Raw genomic sequence first — 24,589 nt, forward strand, 5'->3', positions numbered from 1 at the left:
GCTTTACACCAGACACTGAGAGAGGAATTCACCTTTTCACAGAACAATTAACCTACAACACAAGGCCAAATCTACACTAGAGTTGCTTACCAAGAAGACAGTAAATGTTCCTGAGTGGACAAATTACAGTTTTGACTTAAATCTCCTCGAAAATCTATGGCAATACTTGAAAATTGCTGTCTAGCCATGATCCCCAACAACTTGACAGAGTTTGAAGAATGTTGAAAAGAATAATGGGCAAATATTGCAAAATCCAGGTGTGCAAAGCTCTTAAAGACTTACCCAAGAAGAATCACAGCTGTAATCGCTGCCAAAGGTGTTTCTAACATGTATTGACTCAGGGGGGTAAATACTTATTTAATCAAGTTATAATAATGTTTTTAGAATTTGTCTTCCACTTTGACATTAAATAGTATTTTGTGTAGATTGTTGACAAAAAAAAAGACAATTAAATACATTTTGATCCCACTTTGTAACACAATAAAATGTGAAGAAATCCAAGGGGGGTGAATACTTATTATATACTGGACAGTACAATGCCTATTATTCTTGGATATCCAAACGTTTCAGTTTTGTGTTTTAAATAATGCAGTTTTAGTTTAGTTCCTGTATTTAACAAATTGATGACTTATGAAGATATTCCTGCTTCAATACATCAGTTCTGCACATAGAACTCTGTAATGTTTAGCTAAGAGTGACACCATCAACTGTCCAGATAAATCTTATGCCAAATATGAATCATTTAATTGTCAGCTATCCATTCTAGTCTGTGATTAGTACACTCTTAGAAAAAAGGGTTCCAAAAGGGTTCTTCGGCTGTCCCCATAAGAGAACCCTTTTGGGTTCCATGTAAAAGCCTCTATAGAAAGGGTTCTACATGGAACCCAAAAGGTTCTAACTGGAACCAAAAGGGTTCTACCTGGAGCCCAAAAGGGTTCTTCAAAGGGTTCAGCAGATAAAAAAAGAGAATAAATAAAATGCCCCAAGCAAGCAAATTACACAGGGGACAGGTGTTCCACAGAAATGATTTACACTAACGACATTTTGCCTCGCACCATTTACTGAGAAGAGAGGGAAAGACATGGAAGAATAAAGTCAACTGACGGTTATTTTCTTTCTTTCTTTTTTTTGGGGGGGGGCTTTTTGTTTTGCTCTCCAGATTTGGTCTTTGAGTGAGGTGAAGTATCATATTAACATAAAAAAAAAAAGGACAATCAGTAAGCCATATGACAATCAGCAATGTGACAAAGTCCAGTTACTAGTAAACTATTGCTGCTTAGAGGAAGACCAACTTGCTGCGTTCGTAACCAAGTGGGAGGTGGGAATTTATCAGTTGTGAAGTCGTAAATACCAGTTGGACGCATTGACGTGCTTTGAACTCGTTGAGAAATGCCGATTGGCTAATGGCCAACAAGCTGTGTCAACCATAAACTAAAAGTACAGCTATAATGCTTGTAAACAAATTATAGATTTCAGAAACCATATTAATAGATTGCTTTTTATAAATCATGTTTTCTTGTTACATTTAACTGCGGAAAATTCTGTTATCATGGTCGTTTACTTAGTAGGTGACGTCAGAGGTCAGCATGTGGGAGAAGTCGGAGCTCAGGAATGATAGACGAGTTTTCCACTAGTAGTTATCAGTTCGAAGGGTGTTCAAGTGGTTTTTCATACAGTCATGTGTGGTAAATTCCCACTTCCCACTTGTTTACGAATGCAGCATTACGGTAAAAATACCTTTCGTTTGACCTTAAAGAAACATTAAAGGCTATAAACTCACTATTATACAATGTATATGTGTTAGAAAGAACCCCCCAAAATGTATGTCTGGAAAAGGAAACAGGAACCTATATCATGAAAATACATGATGCATTACATGAATTCAATTAACCCAAATGCAAATGTCAGGAGCTGACCGTCTTAATTGGGTCAAATTCATTTTGAAATGGGGACCCTGACAGAAACTCCATATATGGGCATATCTGGCTCCTGTAGAATTTGTGTTGAATTGGGGCCCTGTCAGGAACTCCATATATGGACAAAATAATGATGTTGGTAATTCATCACACCTGAGCTCAATCTGAGTTAGGAATCTGATTGGATAGGCCTTTTTATTTAAAAGGGGTGTTCAGGCCAGAAAGAGTTTGAAGCCTTTCATTTGAATGTTGCTGCAAGTCTAATGCAGCAGCACATTTTGTGTGTAGATTGTCTTTGTCTGTTTGGGTTGCTGGAGAGACTTACCTGCGATATACAGGCACACCAGGCCTGATACAGATAAGGGATTCATTTGTGAAGTACCAGTGACTCGCTCAGTACGGAAGTGGTCCAATGAAGCGGATGCTAAGCTACAGGACTGTTTCGCTAGCACAGATTGGAATATGTTCTGGGATTCATCCGATGGCATTGAGGAGTTTACCTCATCAGTCACCGGCTTAATTAATAAGTGCATAGATGACGTCGTCCCCACAGTGACCATACAGTACGAACATATCCCATCCAGAAGCTTTGAATTACAGGCAACATCCGCAATGAGCTAAAGGTAAGAGCTGCCGCTTTCAAGGTGCGGAACACTAATCCTGACGCTTATAAGAAATCCCACTACACCCTCCGACGAACCATCAAACAGGCAAAGTGTCAATACAGGACCAAGATCGAATCCTACTACACCAGCTCTGACGCTCGTCGGATGTGGCAGGGCTTGCAAACTATCATGGATTATTAAGGGACACCAAGCAGCGAGCTGTCCCGTGATGCGAGCCTACCAGATGCGCTAAATACCTTCTATGCTTTCTTCGAGGCTAACAACACTGAACCATGCATGAGAGCACCAGCTGTTCCGTACGACTGTGTGATCACGCTCTCCGTAGCTGATGTGAGTAAGCCCTTTAAACAGGTTAACATTCACAAGGCCGCAGGGCCAGACGGCTTACCAGGACGCGTACTCAAAGCATGCACTGACCAGCTGTCAAGTGTTTTCACTGACATTTTTGACGTCCCCCTGACCCAATCTGTAATACCTACATGTCTCAAGCAGACCACATTTTTACATAAAAAAACAACAACATTTTAGTCATTTAGCAGATGCTCTTATCCAGAGTGACTTACAGTTAGTGAGTGCATACATTATTTTAAAAAAATGTCATACTGCGATGCAGTGCCTTAGACCACTGCGCCACTCGGGAGAGTAGGAGACCACCATAGTCCTTGTGCCCAAGAACGCCAAGGTAACCTGTCTAAATTATTATCGCCCCGTAGCGCTCACATCTGTAGCCATGAAATGCGTTGGAAGGCTGGTCATGGCTCACATTAACACCATCATTTTTTTGGGTCATTTTTAGCAGACGCTCTTATCCCTAGCGACTTACAGGAGCAATTAGGGTTAAGTGCCTAGCTCAAGGGCACATCGACAGATTTTTCACCTAGTCGGCTCGGGGATTAGAACCAGCGACCTTTCGGTTACTGGCACAACGCTCTTATCCACTAAGCTACCTGCCATCCCAGACACCCTGGACCCACTCCAATTCGCATACCGCCCCAATAGATCCATAGATGACACGATCTCTATTGCAATCCCCACTGTCCTTTCCCACCTGGACAAAAGGAACACCTGTGTGAGAATGCTGTTCATTTACTACAACTCAGTGTTCAAACACCATAGTGCCCTCCAAGCTCATCACTAAGGTAAGGACCTTGGGATTAAACACCTCCCTCTGCAACTGGATCCTGGACTTCCTGACTGGCCGCTCCTGTGTGGTGAGGGTAGGGAACAACACAATCACCATGCTGACCCTCAAAACGAGAGCCTCTCAGGGGTGGGTGCTTAGTCCCCTCCTGTACTCCCTGTTCACCCATGACTGCCGTGCACAACTCCAACACCAAGTTTGCCGACGACACGACGGTGGTAGGCCTGATCACCGATGTGACTGCCTACAGGGAGGTCAGAGACCTTGCAGTGTGGTGCCAGGACAACAACCTCTCCCTCAACGTCAGAAAGACAAAGGAGCTGATCGTGGACTACAGGAAACGGAGGGGCGAGCATGTCCACATCAAAGCGGCTGTAATGGAACAGGTTGAGAGCTTCAAGTTCCTCGGTGTACGCATCACTAAATAATGATCATGGTTCACAACCACCAACACAGTCGTGAAAAGGGCACGACAATGCACGGCAAGGTAACCTGTCTAAATTATTAATTTTATTCCGATCTCTTTTGCATTATTGTAGCCTTTTCTGTAGCCTGTCAACTATGTGTCTGTCTATCCCTGTTTTCTCCTCTCTGCACAGGCCATACAAATGCTTCACACCGTGTGGCTGCTGCCACTCTAATCTGGTGGTCCCTGTGTGCACGACCCACGTGGAGTTCCAGGTCTCCGGCAGCCTCTGGAACTGCCGTTCTGCGGCCAACAAGGCAGAGTTCATCTCAGCCTATGCTACCCTCCAGTCCCTCGACTTCCTGGCGCTGACGGAAACATGGATTACCACAGCAAACACTGCTACTCCTACTGCTCTTTCCTCGTCTGATCATGTGTTCTCGCATACCCCGAGAGCATCTGGTCAGCGCGGCGGTGGCACAGGAATCCTCATCTCTCCCAAGTGGACATTATCTCTTTTCCCCCTGACCCATCTGTCGATCTCCTCATTTGAATTCCATGCTGTCACAGTCACTAGCCCATTCAAGCTTGACATCCTTATCATTTATCGCCCTCCAGGTTCCCTTGGAGAGTTCATCAATGAGTTTGACGCCTTGATAAGTTATTTTCCTGAGGATGGCTCACCCCTCACAGTTCTGGGTAACTTTAGCCTCCCTACGTCTGCCTTTGACTCATTTCTCTCTGCCTCCTTCTTTCCACTCCTTTCCTCTTTTGACCTCACCCTCTCACCCCCCCCCCCCCCCCCCCCCTACTCACAAGGCAGGCAATACGCTTCACCTCATCTTTACTAGATGCTGTTCTTCTACTAATCTCACTGCAACTCCCCTCCAAGTCTCCGACCACTACTTTGTATCATCTTCTCTATCACTCTCCTCCAACACTACTCACTCTGCCCCTACTCAGATGGTAATGTGCCGTCTGAACCTTCGCTCTCTCTCTCCCGCTACTCTCTCCTCTTCCATCCTATCATCTCTTCCCTGTGCTAAATCCTTCTCTCTCCTGATTCTGCCTCCTCTCCTCCCTTTCTGTGTCTTTTGACTCTCTAGTCCCCTATCCTCCCGGCCAGCTCGGTCCTCCCCTCCTGCTCCATGGCTTGACGACTCATTGCGAGCTCACAAAACAGGGCTCCGGGCAGCCGAGCGGAAATGGAGGAAAACTAGTCTCCCTGTGGACCTGTCATCTTTTCACTCCCTCCTCTCTACATTTTCTTCCTCTGCTTCTACTGCTAAAGCCACTTTCTACCACTCTAAATTTCAAGCCTCTGCCTCTAACCCTAGGAAGTTCTTTGCCACCTTCTCCTCCCTGCTGAATCCTCCTCCTCCCTCTCTGTGGATGACTTCGTCAACCATTTGAAAAGAAGGTTGATGACATCCGATCCTCATTTATTAAGTAAAATGACACCGCTGGTCCTGCTCACACTGCCCTACCCTATGCTTTGACTTATTTCTCCCCTCTCTCTCCAGATGAAATCTTGCGACTTGTGACGGCCGGCCGCCCAACAACCTGCCCGCTTGACCCCATCCCCTCTCTTCTCCAGACCATTTACGGAGACCTTCTCCATTACCTCGCTCATCAACTCATCCTTGACCGCTGGCTATGTCACTTCCGTCTTCAAGAGAGCGAGAGTTGCACCCCTCCTCAAAAAACCTACACTCTATCCCTCCGATGTCAACAACTACAGACCAGTATCCCTTTCTTTTCTCTCCAAAAGTCTTGAGCATGCCGTCTCTAGCCAACTCTCCTGCTATCTCTCTCAGAATGACCTTCTTGATCCAAACCAGTCAGGTTTCAAGACTGGTCATTCAACTGAGACTGCGCTTCTCTGTGTCACAGAGGCTCTCCGCACTGCTAAAGCTAACTCTCTCTCCTCTGCTCTTATCCTTCTAGACCCATCTGCTGCCTTTGATACTGTGAACCATCAGATCCTCCTCTCCACCCTCTCCGAATTGGGCATCTCCGGCGCTGCTCACTCTTGGATTGCGTCCTACCTGACAGGTCGCTCCTACCAGGTGGCTGGCGAGAATCTGTCTCCGCATCACGTGCTCTCACCACTGGTGTCCCCCAGGGCTCAGTTCTAGGCACTCTCCTATTCTCTCTATACACCAAGTCACTTGGCTCTGTCATATCCTCACATGGTCTCTCCTATCATTGCTACGCAGACGACACACAATTAATTTTCTCCTTTCCCCCTTCTGATAACCAGGTGGTGAATCGCATCTCTGCATGTCTGGCAGACATATCAGTGTGGATGTTGGATCACCACCTCAAGCTGAACCTCAGCAAGACGGAGCTGCTCTTCCTCCCAGGGAAGGACTGCCCGCTCTGATCTCACATCACGGTTGACAACTCCATTGTGTCCTCCTCCCAGAGTGCAAAGAACCTTGGCGTGACCCTGGACAACACCCTGTCGTTCTCCGCTAACATCAAAGCGGTGACCTGATCCTGCAGGTTCATGCTCTACAACATTCGCAGAGTACGACCCTACCTTACACAGAAAGCGGCACAGGTCCTAATCCAGGCACTTGTCATCTCCCGTCTGGATTACTGCAACTCACTGTTGGCTGGGCTCCCTGCCTGTGCCATTAAACCCCTACAACTTATCCAGAACGCTGCAGCCCATCTGGTGTTCAACCTTCCCAAGTTCTCTCATGTCACCACGCTCCTCCGCACACTCCACTGGCTTCCAGTTGAAGCACGCATCTACTACAAAACCATGGTGCTTGCCTACGGAGCTGTGAGGGGAATGGCACCTCCTTACCTTCAGGCTCTGATCAGACCCTACACCCAAACGAGGGCACTATGTTCATCCACCTCTGGCCTGCTAGCCCCCCTACCTCTACGGAAGCACAGTTCCCGCTCAGCCCAGTCAAAGCTATTCGCTGCTCTGGCACCCCAATGGTGGAACAAGCTCCCCCACGATGCCAGGACAGCAGAGTCACTGACCACCTTCCGGAGACACTTGAAACCCTACCTGGAATAGTATAACAGTAATCCTTCTACCCCCCCCCCCCCCCCCCCCCCCCATTAAAAAAAAAAAAAAGAAAAAGGGTGGTTGTCCCACTGGCTATCCTAAGTTGAATGCACCAATTTTTAAGTTGCTCTGGATAAGACTTAAATGTAAATGTAATGCCTCTTCCCCCTCAGGAGGCTGAAAAGATTCAGCATGGGCCATCAGATCCTCAAAGTTCTACAGCTGCACCATTGAGAGCAGTTTGACTGGCTGCACACCACTTGGTTTGGCATCCAACCGCAAGGTGCTACAGAGGGTAGTACGTATGGCCCAGTACATCACTGGGGCTGAGCTCCCTGTGATCCAGGACCTCTATACCAGGCTGTGTCAGAGGAAGGCTCTAGAAATTGTCAAAGACTCCAGCCACCGAAGTCATAGACTGTTTCTGTGCTACCGCATGGCAAGTGGTATCAATGCATTAAGTCTGGAACCAACAGGAACCTGAACAGCTTCTACCCCCAAGCCATAAGACTGCTAAATGGTTAGTTAAATAGTTCGTCTGGGTAGCTATTGATGATCTGCATTGACCGTTTTTGGACTAACTCTTTTGACCTATCACATACGCTGCTCTTACTGGTTGTCTATCATGTTGCCTAGTCACGTTATCCCTACTTACAGTGCCTTCGGAAAGTATTTATACCCCTTGACTTATTCCACATTTTGTTACAGCCTGAATTTTTAATGGATTAAATGTATTTTTTTTCTCACCATCACACAATACCTCATAACGACAAAGTGAAAACATAATTTAAGGTTTTGCAAATGTATTGAAAATGAAATACAGAAATATCTTGTCTACATAACTATTCACACCCCTGAGTCAATACTTTGTAGAAGCACCTTTGGCTGTGATTATTTCTGGGTAACTAAGAGCTTTCCACAACTGGATTGTGCCACATTTGCCCTTTTTTTTTTTTTTTTTTTTTTTTTTTTTTTTTATTCTTCAAGCTCTGTCAGCTGATTTTAAGTCAACTGTAACTCTGCCACTCAGAACCATTCATTGTCTTCTTGGTAAGCAACTCCAGTGTAGATTTGGCCTTGTGTTTTAGGTTATTGTCCTGCTGAAAGGTGAATTCATCTCCCAGTGACTTAACCAGGTTTTCCTCTATGATTTTGCTTGTGCTTAGCTCCAATCCGTTTATTTTTTATCCTGAAACTCCCCAGTTCTGAACGATTACAAGCATACCTAAAACATGATGCAGCCACCACCATGCTTGAAAATATAGAGAGTGGTACTTAGTAATGTATTGGATTTACCCCAAACATAACACTATATTCAGGAGAGAAAGTGAACTGCTTTGCCAAATTTTTTGCAGTATTACTTTAGTGCCTTGTTACAAACAGGATGCAAGTTGTTGATTCATCCTCAGTTTTCTCCTATCACAGCCATTAAACTTAGTCACCATTGGCCTCCTGGTGAAATCCCTGAGCGGTTTCCTTCTCCGGCAACTGAGTTAGGAAGGACGCCTGTATCTTTGTAGTGACTGGGTGTATTGATACACTAACCAAAGTATTATTAATAACTTCACTGTGCTGAAATGGATTTTCAATGTCTGCTTTTTATTTTTATTTCTACCCATCTACCAACAGGTGCCCTTTGCAAGGCATTGGAAAACCTCCCTGGTCTTTGTGGTTGAATCTGTTTGAAATTCACTGCTCGACTGAGGGACCTTACAGATAATCTGTGTGGGCTACAGAGATGAGGTAGTCATTCAAAAATCATGTTAAACACTATTATTGCACACAGATGGAGTCCATGCAACTTACTGAACTTATTTAGGCTTGCCATAATACAGGGGTTGAATACTTATTGACTCAAGACATTTCAGCTTTTCATTTCTAATTAATTTGTAAACCTTTTGAAAAATCTAATTCCACTTTGACATTATGGGGTATTGTGTGTAGATCAGTGACACAATCTCAGCTAAATGTGGAAGAAGTAAATGGCCGTGAATACTTTCTGAAGGCACTGGATATTTACCTCAATTACCTCGTACCCCTGCACATTGACCCGGTACTGGTACCCCGTGTATATAGCCAAGTTATCATTACTCATTGTGTATTTATTACTATTATTTCTATTTTCTTCCTCTTCGTTGTTGGGAAGGGCCCGTAAGAAAGTATTTCACTGTTGGTCTACCTATACCTGTTAACAAAGGATGTGACAAATACAATTTGATTTGACTTAACCTGTGTGTGTGCGAGAGTAGCAGTTACTTGGTGTCATTGTCCTTCCCCTGAAAGCCTTGTTGTTATTCCGCAGTGTCCCTGGTGGTTGGAGGTCGGAAGGACCGGAGAAGGAGCAGCCTATCGTCACCCTCTAGTACTTGTTTGTCTGTACTGTCCTCTGCTGTTTGAGAGCAGTTCCCCCAAAGTAATCCTCCCTGTTTGTGTTTTTGACATTTCATCTGAACTCACCTTATGTAGATGTTGACCTTTTACCTACAGTGCTTCACCCCAATACTATTGAGTGCAGTGAGAATGCATGTAGTTGACACTTCAATATAGCCAGATCTGGCCCACAGGCTGCTCGTTCCAGACCCAAGATGGTAGCCTACTGTGGGCCTAGGATATATTTTGTAATTGTTTTATGTACAATTCTTTAATATATATATATATATATATATATATATATATATATATATATATATAGTGGGGGGAAAAAGTATTTAGTCAGCCACCAATTGTGCAAGTTCTCCCACTTAAAAAGATGAGAGGCCTGTAATTTTCATCATAGGTACACGTCAACTATGACAGACAAATTGAGAAAAAAAATCCAGAAAATCACATTGTAGGATTTTTAATGAATTTATTTGCAAATTAGGGTGGAAAATAAGTAGTTGGTCACCTACAAACAAGCAAGATTTCTGGCTATCACAGACCTGTAACTTCTTCTTTTAAGAGGCTCCTCTGTCCTCCACTCGTTACCTGTATTAATGGCACCTGTTTGAACTTGTTATCAGTATAAAAGACACCTGTCCACAACCTCAAACAGTCACACTCCAAACTCCACTATGGCCTAGACCAAAGAGCTGTCAAAGGACACCAGAAACAAAATTGTAGACCTGCACCAGGCTGGGAAGACTGAATCTGCAATAGGTAAGCAGCTTGGTTTGAAGAAATCAACTGCGGGAGCAATTATTAGGAAATGGAAGACATACAAGACCACTGATAATCTCCCTCGATCTGGGGCTCCACGCAAGATCTCACCCCGTGGGGTCAAAATGACCACAAGAACGGTGAGCAAAAATCCCAGAACCACACGGGGCGACCTAGTGAATGACCTGCAGAGAGCTGGGACCAAAGTAACAAAGCCTACCATCAGTAACACACTACGCCGCCAGGGACTCAAATCCTGCAGTGCCAGACATGTCCCCCTGCCTAAGCCAGTACATGTCCAGGCCCGTCTGAAGTTTGCTAGAGTGCATTTGGATGATCCAGAAGAGGATTGGGAGAATGTCATATGGTCAGATGAAACCAAAATATAACTTTTTGGTAAAAACTCAACTCGTCGTGTTTGGAGGACAAAGAATGCTGAGTTGCATCCAAAGAACACCATACCTACTGTGAAGCATGGGGTGGAAACATCATGCTTTGGGGCTGTTTTTCTGCAAAGGGACCAGGACGACTGATCCGTGTAAAGGAAAGAATGAATGGGCCCATGTATCGTGAGATTTTGAGTGAAAACCTCCTTCCATCAGTAAGGGCATTGAAGATCAAACGTGGCTGGGTCTTTCAGCATGACAATGATCCCAAACACACCGCCCGGGCAACGAAGGAGTGGCTTCGTAAGAAGCATTTCAAGGTCCTGGAGTGGCCTAGCCAGTCTCCAGATCTCAACCCCATAGAAAATCTTTGGAGGGAGTTGAAAGTCCGTGTTGCCCAGCGACAGCCCCAAAACATCACTGCTCTAGAGGAGATCTGCATGGAGGAATGGGCCAAAATACCAGCAACAGTGTGTGAAAACCTTGTGAAGACTTACAGAAAACGTTTGACCTGTGTCATTGCCAACAAAGGGTATACAACAAAGTATTGAGAAACTTGTTATTGACCAAATACTTATTTTCCACCATAATTTGCAAATAAATTCATTAAAAATCCTACAATGTGATTTTCTGGATTTTTCCCCCTCATTTTGTCTGTCATAGTTGACGTGTACCTATGATGAAAATTACAGGCCTCTCTCATCTTTTTAAGTGGGAGAACTTTCACAATTGGTGGCTGACTAAATACTTTTTTCCCCACTGTATATAATATGTCCCCCCCACTTCTAAAACCAAAATTGCACCCCTGGTCATAAGAGACCTTTTGGCAAATTTGACTGATTTATTGAACATGCGAAGCACAATGCATGCAAAGGATAGGTTAGTAATAGAGGAAGACAGTATTGAGGAGCCAAGAATACTAGAGACATATTTTGAATAATAAATCAATATAATTGCAAAATATACTGAACAAGAATATAAACGCAACATGTACATTGTTGGTCCCGTGTTTCATGACCTGAAATAAAAGATCCCAGACATTTTTCATTTTGCTGAGGAGTATTTTTGCCTGTAATAAAGTACTTTTGTGGGGAAAAACTCATTCTGATTGGCTGGGCCTGGCTCCCAAGTGGGTGGGCCTAATTTATTTATTTCAATTGACTGATTTCCTTATATGAACTGTAACTCAGTAAGATTGTTGAAATTGTTGCATGTTGCGTTTATAGTTTTGTTCAGTGTATACACTGAACAAAACTATAAACGCAACCTGTAAAGTGCTGGTCCCATGTTTCATGAGCTGATATAAAAAATCCCAGAAATGTTCCATACGCACAAAAAGCTTATTTCTCTACAATTTTGTGCACAAATTTGTTTACATCCCTGTTAGTGAGCATTTCCCCTTTGCTAAGATAATCCATCCACCTGACTGGTGTGGCATATCAAGAAGCTGATTAAAAAGCATGATCATTACACAGGTGCACCTTGTGCTGGGGACAATAAAAGGCCAATCTAAAATGTGCAGTTTTGTCACACAACACAATGCCACAGATGTGTCAAGTTTTGAGGGAGTGTGCAATTGGCATGCTGACTGCAGGAACGTCCACCAGAGCCAAATAATTGAATGTTAATTTCTCTACCATAAGCTGCCTCCAATGTCGTTTTAGAGAATTTGGCAGTACGTCCAACTGGCCTCACAACCGCAGACCATGTGTAACCACGCCAGCCCAGGACCTCCACATCCGGGTTCTTCACCTGCGGGATCGTCTGAGGGGGGGCTGGCTCCAGAGTGGGTGGTTCACACAGTCAATGAACCAAGCAGACCAGACCCAGCTGCTAATGCATAGAGTACCACAGTATGAGTCATAATACCCATAAAACCTAGCGGTCAAACAGGGAAATGGTTCCAATCGTTTTCCAGCATTCATTTTTCCCCATGTGGGATTTTAGAAACACTTAAAATAAGGGCTGTGTTTCGTGCAGGCTTACCCTGGCGTGACGTTTTGATAACCATGCAAATCTCTCTACTTTTATATTAATATTTGCATGTAATTACCCCCCAAAAAATGAAATGCTAATTTACTGCTGATGTGGCTATCATAAAGAAATACAAATGCCATGATGATCTTGACGAGACTGCCGAATTGAGGCAAAGGTAAGAATCTCTGGATTAACTATGTAATGTTAGCTAAATGTAGTAATGAATAAATTGGCTACGTTTATTTAAATGGACAATTCTGTAAACTGTCTTATGCAAGTTTTAAATTGACACAATACCTGTTAGCAAAGGTGTCAGCTAGAGATGACGTGCAGGAGCTTGCAGGGATTTGTTGTTTTGCATGATTTCTACTTTGATGCTAATTAGCATTTTAGAATCTGAGAGTAAATAGAGCCGAATATATTAATAAAAGTCACCTTGTCCGAGAGAGATTTACATGGTTATCAAAATGTCACGCCAGAGTAAGCCTACATGAAACACAGCCCTTATTTTAAGTGTTTCTAAAATCCCCTATGGGAAAAATGAATGGTGGAAAAACTATTGGAACCATTTCCCTGTATGACCGCTAGGTTTTTTGGGTATTATGACACCTCCACTGTGGGGCTCTATGGGTGCCTATGGGAGAGCCACCCAGTAGTTATATGTACACTAGAGGACATATAGGAGGCGCTGTGTTGAAGCCACCGTGCCTCCATCTTGCCACTCCCCCACTGTTGTAAAAAATATTTTGTAAGGTGTAGAAATGCATTTATTAATGTCTACATTCAGTTTTGCCACATTTATTTTATTACAGACACCATAATGCATACTCTTAAATTATATTATCTGAGCTAAACAAAAACATTTGAAATATGTATTTTTTCCTTAAAGTGTATTTCTTTGGAGATTACTAATGTTACTGTCCACACCACAACAAAAACATACTTAAATACATGTAATGCTGTCCTTGAAACATTTAATTAAAATACTGTAGAATTTCATTAATTCCTATGGAGGACTGCTCCTACTTGGGAGTGCCAACATGGTCAACCGGTGGCTTCAAAGCCTCTCAATGGCAATGCATAGCAATCCAGGGTTTATATACATCATTCGAGCCACCCCATTAAGCAGACCGGAACTGACAACTTTTTCAATGGTAAACGGCCTGAGTGGGACTTCTTTCTTTATCCATCATCTTCGACTATGGTTTGACGCTAGCTAGCACGAAGGAGAGGATTAGATTAAACTGCCCCAGTGAACAGGGCCAGAGAAGAAGAGCAAGAGAGAGGTCCAACTCGGTGGAACATCTGTCTCCCTCCAGCAGATGGCGTTTTTTCATTGTTTTGCCCACCAAGCAAGGAGTTTTTGTATGGAGGTTAATAAGAGTGTCGAATTTGGTCAACAAAAAAATACATGGCTTATTTGCAACGTGAGGTCTATTTGAACGAACATAAATTTCGTCATGCTTAAGTTGTTAGGAATGTACTGATATAAGTAGGACATGTGACATCCCGGCAACTTTGACTTTATACCGAGATGGCTATGCATTATATCAATGTCATGAGGCTAGTAGCATAGCATTTCTCTCCAATGAATACCGGCGGTTGTGACGTCAACAACCCTCATCGAATATTCCAAAAACGATTACAATAATGAAATATATCCACCAATCCAAAGAAAGGACAGGCGGGATCTAGACAATGACTCACACTGTTATGGCGGAGAGACGTGTATCTTGTCAGTAGATCCATAATCTTTGACCGGGCAATGGCCCGTCACGTGACCGGGCGTAGCCGGTGAGAGATACGCGCCATTTTCAAATCGAACTGTATTCTGCTCCGCTTTGTCATATTGGTCGGGTCTCCCTGCTCAGACATTGCATGCATCAACCATTAGTTGCATGGCACTTCATCGACTGCAACAGATTTTTTATTTTTAAATTTATTTAACCAGGTTGACCAGTTGAGAACAAGTTCTCATTTACAACTGCGACCTGGCCAAGATAAAGCAAAGAAGTGCGATAAAAACAACAACAACACAGAGTTACATATGGGATAAACAAAAACGTACAGTCAATAACACAATAGAAAAATATAAAATCTATATACAGTGTGTGCAAATGTAGTAAGTTATGGAGGTAAGGCAATAAATAGGCCATAGTGCAAAATAATTACACTTTAGTATTAACACTGGAGTGATAGATGTGCAGAAGATGATTTGCAAATAGAGATACTAAGGTGCAAATGAGCAAAATAGATAACAATATGGGGATGAGGTAGGTGGGCTAATTACAGATGGGCTGTGTACAGGTGCAGTGATCGGTAAGCTGCTCTGACAACTGATGATTAAAGTTAGTGAGGGAGATAAGAGTCTCCAGCTTCAGAGATTTTTGCAGTTCGTTCCAGTCATTGGCAGCAGAGAACTGGAAGGAATGGCGGCCAAAGGAGTTGTTGGCTTTGGGGATGACCAGTGAGATATACCTGCTGAAGCGCATACTACGGGTGGGTGTTGCTATGGTGACCAATGAGCTAAGATAAGGCGGAGATTTGCCTAGCAGTGATTTATAGATGACCTGGAGCCAGTGGGTTTGGCAACGAATATGTAGTTAGGGCCAGCCAACGAGAGCGTACAGGTCACCATGGTGGGTAGTATGTGGGGCTTTGGTGACAAAACGGAGGGCATTGTGATAGACTACATCCAATTTGCTGAGTAGTGTGTTGGAGGCTATTTTGTAAATGACATCGCGTAGAGGTGGATCTGAGAGTCACCAGCAGCAAGAGCGACATCATTGATATACACAGAGAATAGAGTCGTCCCGAGAATTGAACCCTGTGGCACCCCAATAGAGACTGCCAGAGGTCCACACAACAGGCCCTCCGATTTGACACATTGAACTCTATCTGAGAAGTAGTTGGTGAACCAGGCGAGGCAGTCATTTGAGAAACCAAGGCTATTTAGTCTGCCAATAAGAATGCGGTGATTGACAGAGTCGAAAGCCTTGGCCAGGTTGATAAAGACGGCTGCACAGTACTGTCTTTTATCGATCGCGGTTATAATATCGTTTAGGACCTTGAGCGTGGCTGAGGTGCACCCATGAGCAGCTTGGAAACCAGATTGCATAGCGGAGAAGGTACGGTGGGATTCGAAATGGTCGGTGATCTGTTTGTTAACTTGGCTTTCAAATACTTTCGAAAGGCAGGGCAGGATGGATATAGGTCTGTAACAGTTTGGATCTAGAGTGTCACCCCCTTTGAAGAGGGGGATGACCGCGGCAGCTTTCCAATCTCTGGGGATCTCAGACGATACGAAAGAGAGGTTGAACAGGCTAGTAATAGGGGTTGCGACAATTTCGGCGGCTAATTTTAGAAAGAAAGGGTCCAGATTGTCTAGCCTAGATGATTTGTAGGAGTCCAGATTTTGCAGCTCTTTCAGAACATCAGCTATCTGAATTCGGGTGAAGGAGAAGTGTGTGAGGGGGGGGGGGGGGGGGGGGCAGGTGGAAAGCCAGGTGGAAAGCATGGCCAGCCGTAGCAAAATGCTTGTTGAAATTCTCGATTATCGTAGATTTATCGGTGGTGACAGTGATTCCTAGCCTCAGTGCAGTGGGCAGCTGGGAGGAGGTGCTCTTATTCTCCATGGACTTTACAGTGTCCCAAAACTTTTTGGAGTTAGTGCTACAGGATGCAAATTTCTGTTTGAAAAAGCTAGCCTTTGCTTTCCTAACTGATTGTGTATATTGGTTCCTGACTTCCCTGAAAAGTTGCATATCGCTGGGGCTGTTCGATGCTAATGCAGTACGCCACAGGATGTTTTTGTGCTGGTCAAGGGCAGTCAAGTCTAGGGTGAACCAGGGGCTATATCTGTTCTTAGTTCAGAATTTTTTTAATGGGGCATGCTTATTGAAGAAGGAGAGGAAAGCACTTTTAAAGAACAACCAAGCATCCTCTACTGACCGAATGAGGTCAATATCCATCCAGGATACCCGGGCCAGGTCAATTAGAAAGGCCTGCTCGCTGAAGTGTTTTAGGGAGCGTTTGACAGTGATGAGGGGTGGTCGTTTGACCGCGGACCCATTACAGACGCAGGCAATGAGGCAGTGATCGCTGAGATCTTGGTTGAAGACAGCGGAGGTGTATTTAGAGGGTAAATTAGTCAGGATGATATCTATGAGGGTGCCCATGTTTACGGATTTAGGGTTGTACCTGGTAGGTTCCTTGATAATTTGTGTGAGATTGAGGGCATCTAGTTTAGATTGTAGGACGGCCGGGGTGTTAAGCATATCCCAGTTTAAGTCATCAAGCAGTACGAACTCTGAGGATAGATGGGGGGCAATCAATTCACATATGGTGTCCAGGGCACAGCTGTTGTTGTGCCACGTTCAAAACAACTGGGAACTGGGAACTCGGAAATCTCAAATTTCCGACTTCAGTTTGTTCAAGTCAACTGGGAACTCTGAAAAAACTAGCTCTGACTGAGAAAAATTGTTCTGAATGGTCATCCTTCTCGGAATTCCAAGTCCGAACTGGGGCCTCTTTCTAGAGCTCCAACTTTCCAACCTGAAGATCACTGACGTCATGATTTGACCTCGTTTTTTGTTTGTTTGTTCCCAGTTGTCTTGAAAGCACCATCACGTGGTTAGCTGATACATAACCTATCTAGGCATTGTAAGATCTGGAATGCGTTAGGAATTTCTGGTTATATCAGCATGTCTGGACGGTCTCTGTGGAGAAGATGGCGGAAGTGGATGCTAAGTTCAAATCAAGCAGCGTGTCGAGCAAAGTTGGTGAAGACAAATGTTCTGAATGGACATCAGTAGTATTGAAAACTGAAACAAAAAGGAAATTGTCTCAAATTGGAGTGGAGGATACGTGTATGAATGAAAATGAATTGCTTCTTGTTGGGATGCGTTTGTTGAATAAGGATGCATAAGTGGGAGACCTGTTTGAGGTGTCGAAAATGGTGAAGTCTGTCAGAGTGACCAGGAGTGGTCTTATTTTGATTAATTGTATTTCTGAAGAACAGAGGAAGATTGCAGTGGGCCAATAAAAGTTTTGTGTTTTGAACTTCGGAGTAGAGTACCCGTCAAAGGAGTCATCTCAGGGGTGATGACAAATGTTCAGGTTGAATACCTGAAGAGAATTCCTGGTGTGGTTGGTGCCCAGTGTCTGACCCGCTGGGTGAATAGAGAAAAAGAAGAAAGTCTGTCGATCCTGTTGTTTTTTGATGAAGAGCAAATATCTACGCATGTGAAGCTTGGTTATGCTAGTGAAGATAGGGTAGTAGATGCACCACAGCCTGTAGTAAACGTTTGCTTCCAGACCAAAGATACCCTGTGTGTTAAAAAGGTGGATTTTGTTGTGTTCATTGCCATAGTTATAAACTGTAAGGCACAAGGCTCAAAGAAGTCTAAGAAACTGGACATTTTGGTGTTTTTGTATTTTTTCATAGATTTTTTTTTGTAGTTTGTTTAGTTTTTGGGGAATCCTGTTTCCATCCCGCACAGTAGGTGGCAGGATGATCATTAAATTGTGTGATCGCAATACCATAGAAGATGGCATGCGTCAGCATTGGGAATTCAGATGAAGCGTTTTCATCAAAAGCAATCCACTTTTGAATGTGAACACGGAATCCTACTCATTCTTAACCTATGTCACTTTTGTTTTGAGCCGACTTCGCCGTCGTCCAGACGGGGTACTCAGCTCCAAATCGAATGCAATCAACGTAAACCCGGTTCACCCGGGACATTAATCGAATCTCCTCAATGACACCTGATGGAGAAATATTACAGCCAATCATCAACCTGTAGGCGGGGTGCGCGGTCGCACTGATGAAAGACGAGCCGCAGCTCTTATGCACAGATAATCTAGCTTCACACGGGTTTTATTATCTGTTTTGATTGTAGGCTATGTGCTGCTGGTGAGAAAATAATCTATATTTTCTATTAAGTTGCCTTCTGTATTTAATGATATCTTTTCAGCCACATACAGAGGTTGTTTTCAGTTTACAGTCACTGTTAGAGTATGGAACCTTTGCGGAAAGAGGCGAAGGATAATCCATCGGCTACAGCTAATCTTCTTTCCAAGATTTTCTTCTGGTAAGGAAAGTACAGTAGCAGCAGTGTTTGACAGCTATTGACTGGCAAAGCCGACTCGGGTTTTGACAATTGCTATGAATGGTCAAGTGTGAATGATGCTTGCAGTATCCCTATGTGTGTCCTACCAGCTCAGCTGCCATAGCCTTTTAGAGCGCAAGAACAAGGACGACTACCGGTAGATAAAGTGCTCATACAATGGCCTCATCACTTCCTCTATCAAAGTTTAAAACATAGCTACTGTCTGTCCACAGGGCTGTTTATGTTGATTGCTGCGGGTGTGCGTAAAGTAAACATTACATTTGAAATGTATTAGGGTACTTTGTTTATTACTCTAAACCTAATTGGCAGAAAATGCATTCAAATGTATTTACGTGTAGGCCCTCTTTTTATGCATGTGTGAATAACAAAAAATCCAACATACTGTTTGTTATCCTCTACCAGTATAACTTACACAGAACTTTAGATTTAATTGACTGTATACATGTACTGTACATAAACACATACTTGTTTCTTGTCACCAGCTGGCTGAATCCTTTATTCCGTATTGGCTATAAGCGGAGGCTAGAGGAACATGACATGTACAAAGTTCTTCCAGAGGATGGATCCGAGAGACTAGGAGAAGATTTACAGTGGTAAGTCACATCTTAATGCAACCAGACACATTCTGAGAGTTTGATGAATGCAGTAAGTTGGATGCTATGGCTGTTGTTTGAGTGTTACATTCCTCTTGTCTGTAGGTACTGGGATCAAGAAGTACACAGGGCTGCTAAGGACCTGCGCACACCCAAACTAACCAAAGTCCTCATTGCATGCTATTGGAGGTCCTATTCTGTCATAGGAATATTTACTCTCATTGAGGTACCACATACACTGTCTGCAGGCATATACTTAACATTTTCACAAAGTAGCTTACCCATGAATATGTAACCAGTGTGAAAAGGCTAGCTAGTTAGTGTTGTGTGCTAGTAGCATTTCAGTAGGTGAAGTCAGTCTCTGAGACCTTGAAGTAGTTGTTTCCCTTGCACTGCAAGGGCCGAGGCTTTGTGGAGCGATAGGTAACGATGCTTCGAGGGTGACTGTTGCTGATGTGTGTAGAGGGTCCCCGGTCCCCGTTTCAAGCCCAGGTTGGGGCGAGGGACGGAAGCAATACTGTTAGAAATACAAAACTACAATACCAGTCAAAAGTTTGGACACACCTACTCATTCAAGGGTTTTTCTTTATTTGTACTATTTTCTACATTGTAGAATAATAGTGAAGACATCAAAACTATGAAATAACACATATGGAATCATGTAGTAACCCAAAAAGTGTTTAAACAAATCAAAATATATTTGAGATTCTTCAAAGTAGCCACCCTTTGCCTTGATGACAGCTTTGCACACTCTTGGCATTCTCTCAACCAGCTTCACCTGGAATGCTTTTCCAACAGTCTTGAAGGAGTTCCCACATGCTTAGCACTTTTTGGCTGCTTTTCCTTCACTCTGCCGTCCGACCCATCCCAAACCATCTCAATTGGGTTGAGATTGGGGGATTGTGGAGGCCAGATCATCTGATGCAGCACTACATCACTCTCCTTCTTGGTCAAATAGCCCTTACACAGCCTAGAGGTGTGTTTGGTCATTGTCCTGTTGAAAAACAAATGATAGTCCCACTAAGCGCAAACCAGATGGGATGGCGTATCACTGCAGAATGCTGTGGTAGCCATGCTGGTTAAGTGTGCCTTGAATTCTAAATAAATCACAGACAGTGTCACCAGCAAATCACCCCCACACCATAACACCTCCTTCTCGATGCTTTACGTTGGGAACTAAACATGCAGAGATTATCCGTTCACCCACACCGCGTCTCACAAAGACACGGCGGTTGGAACCAAAAATCTCAAATTTGGACTCCAGACCAAAGGACACATTTCCACCGGTCTAATGTCCATTGCTCGTGTTTCTTGGCCCAAGCAGGTCTCTACTTATTATTGGTGACCTTTAGTAGTGGTTTCTTTGCAGCAATTCGACCATGAAGGCCTGATTCACACAGTCCCCTCTGAACAGTTGATGTTGAGATGTGTCTGTGACTTGAACTCTGTGAAGCATTTATTTGGGCTGCAATTTCTGAGGCTGGTAACTCTAATGAACTCATCCTCTGCAGCAGAGGTAACTCTGGGTCTTCCATTCCTGTGGTGGTTCTCATGAGGGCCATTTTCATCATAGCGCTTGATGGTTTTTGCGACTGCAGTTGAAGAAACTTTCAAAGTTCTTGAAATGTTCCGTATTGACTGACCTTCATGTCTTAAAGTAATGATGCACTGTCGTTTCTCTTTGCTTATTCGAGCTGTTCTTGCCATAATATGGACTTAGCTCTATTTGGTAAAAGACCATCTTCTGTATACCCCCCTACCTCGTCACAACACAACTGATTGGCTCAGACGCATTAAGAAAAATAAATTCCACAAATTAACTTTTTAAGAAGGCACACCTGTTAATTGAAATGTATTCCAGGTGACTACCTCATGAAGCTGGTTGAGAGAATGCCAAGAGTGTGCAAAGCTGTCATCAAGGCAAAGAGTGGCTATTTGAAGAATCTCAAATATATTTTGATTTGTTTAGCACTTTTTTGGTTACTACATGATTCCATATGTGTTATTTCATAGTTTTGATGTCTTCACTATTATTCTACAATGTAAAAATAAAGACAAACACTTGAATGAGTAGGTGTGTCCAAACTTTTGACTGGTAGTGTATATATTTCAAAACACATCCACCTTTAATAGTAATGGTGTTCTATGTACCTGCACTTTTCGGTTAAAACGTATCGTGTTTCTTCTCCTCCCATCAGGAAATTATCAAAGTGATTCAGCCAGTACTTCTGGGGAAGCTGATCCAGTATTTTGAGAGCTATGACCCCGACAACATGGATGCTCTGTATGAGGCCTGTGGCTATGCTGCAGGTGTCTCCCTGTCCACCCTGGGTCTGGCTGCTCTGCACCACCTCTACTTCTACCATGTGCAGCGAGCCGGCATGAAGATCCGGGTGGCCATGTGTCACATGATCTATCGGAAGGTCAGTAACCGCCAGCTCTCAGATGAAAGCCTATAAACAGGGCCCAGAGTTTTTTTTCTAGACTCGTCACTATGGAATCACTCCTGGTTATTATGACAGGTCATTCAGTTAGTCATCATCAGCAATCTTTTACATTTCTTTACAATGCATGCAACATGAGGCATACAAATTGACTGTTGCATGAATCTAAATTTACATGGTCCTTTGATATCTCCAAAGGCCCTCTGTCTTAACAGCACAGCGCTGGGAAAAACCACCACTGGACAAATCGTCAACCTCTTATCCAACGATGTCAACAAGTTTGATGAGGTATGCTCTGAAAAGACACATTCAAGATATTTGCATATCAGATGACACTGCTCAATAACATACAGCCTTCTCCCATCCTTCCACAGGTCACTATATTTTTGCACTTCCTCTGGGTGGGTCCTCTACAAGCAGCAGCTGTGATGGTGTTGTTGTGGTATGAGGTCGGCCCATCATGCCTTGCAGGAATGGCCGTCCTGGTCTTCCTGATGCCTATACAGACTCTGTTCGGGCGCCTGTTCTCCTCCTTCAGGTACTGTACATGTACCATAATGTATCACTCTGTAGGAATGTATCTGAACCAGTTTTGCTTTGGCGTTGTAAGTAGCTATGCATTTCATATGTGCATACCTTGATGACACTGAATAATAGTGGTGGAGAGACACTTTGATGCCTTTTTACTTTCATGCGAAGGGTTTTACAAACTTGTCTGGTTTATTACTGTATCCATGGGTGCTGTGTCCTGTTACAGTCTGCTACAGTACTTGTTCCAGATTGGTTATTACTCTAAGTCCAGGTCTCTTCATTTAAGTGTAGCTCAAGTGAGCTTTTGACCCCAGATGCTTCCTCTAGGCTGGCGACAAAGCCATACCTCCTTACAATCTACAAGGGTGATTCATAATTATGGCCCAGTTTTACCAAGCTTTAGTATAAATATCAGTTGAAAGTCAAAGTGATGAATGTAAAATGAAAACAGGTTCTTGCTGTCATCTGCTGAATAAATAGGTTTGGCAAACTTTGCACTGGCCCCAATGCCTAGAAAAAGTGAAACCTGAACCCTAGGATCTGACTAATTTGTCTCTTGCAATGTTTAGGGGCACAACCGCAGCCTTGACAGACAACAGAATCCGCACAATGAATGAAGTGGTCTCTGGGATCCGAATCATCAAGATGTATGCATGGGAGAAGCCTTTTGCAGCTCTGGTAGATGAAGTCAGAAGGTGAATTATGTTTTATTTACTTATTTTGTGTTTGATTTACATAGTTTACGAAGATTGAGTCTGAATTGTATAGCCTGAAGTCATATTATAACTATTAAAACTATATCAGAACAGTTCCACCATTTCCCAGTGCCTAATCAACCCTATTTTGCAATATGCATTAGAAAGTGGATACTATCCCAACGCACAGTATTTCACATGTTGAAGTTTGGTGGAATGGATGTCCTTATGCCTCTCCACTTTGTGCTATTGTATACATTAATGAAAGGTAGACTTCAGCGATATGATGTGGATGCAGAAAGTAAACAGCATAGTGGGTCAATTTCCACAACAACTAAGAGTGTTGAAGCACGAGGCCCAACTTCTCTGCTGTTTTGGTCCCGTGGCTACTACGCTCTAACAGCAAGAAGCGATTCTGTACGCATCTGCAGATACGGTGTGAGAGCGAAGTCTTGCATCTCGCTCATCTCATTATCTGTGGTGCTGCACGTGGCATCGTCATTTTGCTGAGTCTACCTTTTTAAGTCAGTCATCATAGTTAGCCTGGCCAGGCATGAGGACCTGAGGTAGTCAGCACCTGACACTCATGAGTTTTTGACTTTGAATGTGTTAGATTAGTGTTTCTTAATCCTGGTCCTTAAAACCCAAAGGAGCGCACATTTTTGGGGTTTTATCTCGCTGAGATGTTGCATGCATCAACCAATGGTTGCGTGCCACTCATCAACAGTGCTTTCGGGCACCAGATTGCTATAACATATGATGTAGTTAGCTGATACGTAATACCTATCCTGGCATGCGCCAGAAACATCTGAGCAGAGGAACACAACCTTAGTTTTTGGCGTAGAACTACACACCTGATTCTACTAATCAAGGGTTTGATGATGAGTTTATTACTGGAATCAGGTGTGTAGTGCTAGGAGAAGGGGGGGAAAAAAAGGGTCCCTAGGACCAGGAGAAAAAACACTGTCAGATACCTAAATTAAAGATCTCTTATACGACACAAGTATTCTCTTCATTCAACAGAATGTAATCTACTGCCACCCCACTAAAAACGTAGTCCCCCTATATTAAGAGGGGAAGTTAGATATGATCAACATGTTTGTTCTAATATTATACTGTAGGCTAAACCCAAGAGGTCAACATCAGATTTGTGACCTAGCACCCTTCTGCTCCTTAGGCATGGAACTCATCGTGCTGTAAAATCTTTGTAGGAAAACAAACATCTGAAAACCTCTCCCTCTCCTTGTACTTTCAGGAAGGAGATCTCCAAGATCATGAAGAGCTCTTACCTGAGAGGCCTCAACATGGCCTCCTTCTTTGTGGCCAGCAAGATCATCGTCTTCATCACCTTCACTGTCTACGTGTTGATAGGGAACAGGATCTCTGCCAGCCGGGTGTTTGTGGCTGTTTCTCTGTACGGGGCTGTGAGACTCACCGTCACCCTCTTCTTCCCCAATGCCATAGAGAAGGTCTCTGAGGCTCTCATCAGCATCCGCAGGATCAAAGTAAACGCTCCTGGATGAAATTTCCCCTAGGTGCAGATTGAGATCAGCTTCCTCTACCCCAATCCTAGC

At 43.6% G+C, this 24,589-nt stretch overlaps 1 protein-coding gene across 1 annotated transcript in view; it reads left to right on the plus strand.

Annotated features, from left to right (window-relative positions):
- Nucleotides 1-18,639: 18,639 nt before the first annotated feature.
- LOC311143581 (ATP-binding cassette sub-family C member 4-like) overlaps nucleotides 18,640-24,589 on the plus strand; it is a gene marked incomplete at both ends in the record, with an annotated part of 48,207 nt that continues 42,257 nt past the window's right edge. The window contains 8 exons of the mRNA XM_084179432.1: nucleotides 18,640-18,713; nucleotides 19,235-19,345; nucleotides 19,451-19,571; nucleotides 21,544-21,768; nucleotides 21,988-22,077; nucleotides 22,164-22,327; nucleotides 22,890-23,015; nucleotides 24,271-24,520. Of these exons, the coding sequence (XP_084035558.1) occupies nucleotides 18,640-18,713; nucleotides 19,235-19,345; nucleotides 19,451-19,571; nucleotides 21,544-21,768; nucleotides 21,988-22,077; nucleotides 22,164-22,327; nucleotides 22,890-23,015; nucleotides 24,271-24,520 (1,161 nt within the window). The remainder of the gene's footprint in view (nucleotides 18,714-19,234; nucleotides 19,346-19,450; nucleotides 19,572-21,543; nucleotides 21,769-21,987; nucleotides 22,078-22,163; nucleotides 22,328-22,889; nucleotides 23,016-24,270; nucleotides 24,521-24,589) is intronic.

Source organism: Coregonus lavaretus, assembly GCF_964263955.1.
Source record: "Coregonus lavaretus genome assembly, chromosome: 16".
NCBI classification, from domain to species: Eukaryota; Metazoa; Chordata; class Actinopteri; order Salmoniformes; family Salmonidae; genus Coregonus; species Coregonus lavaretus.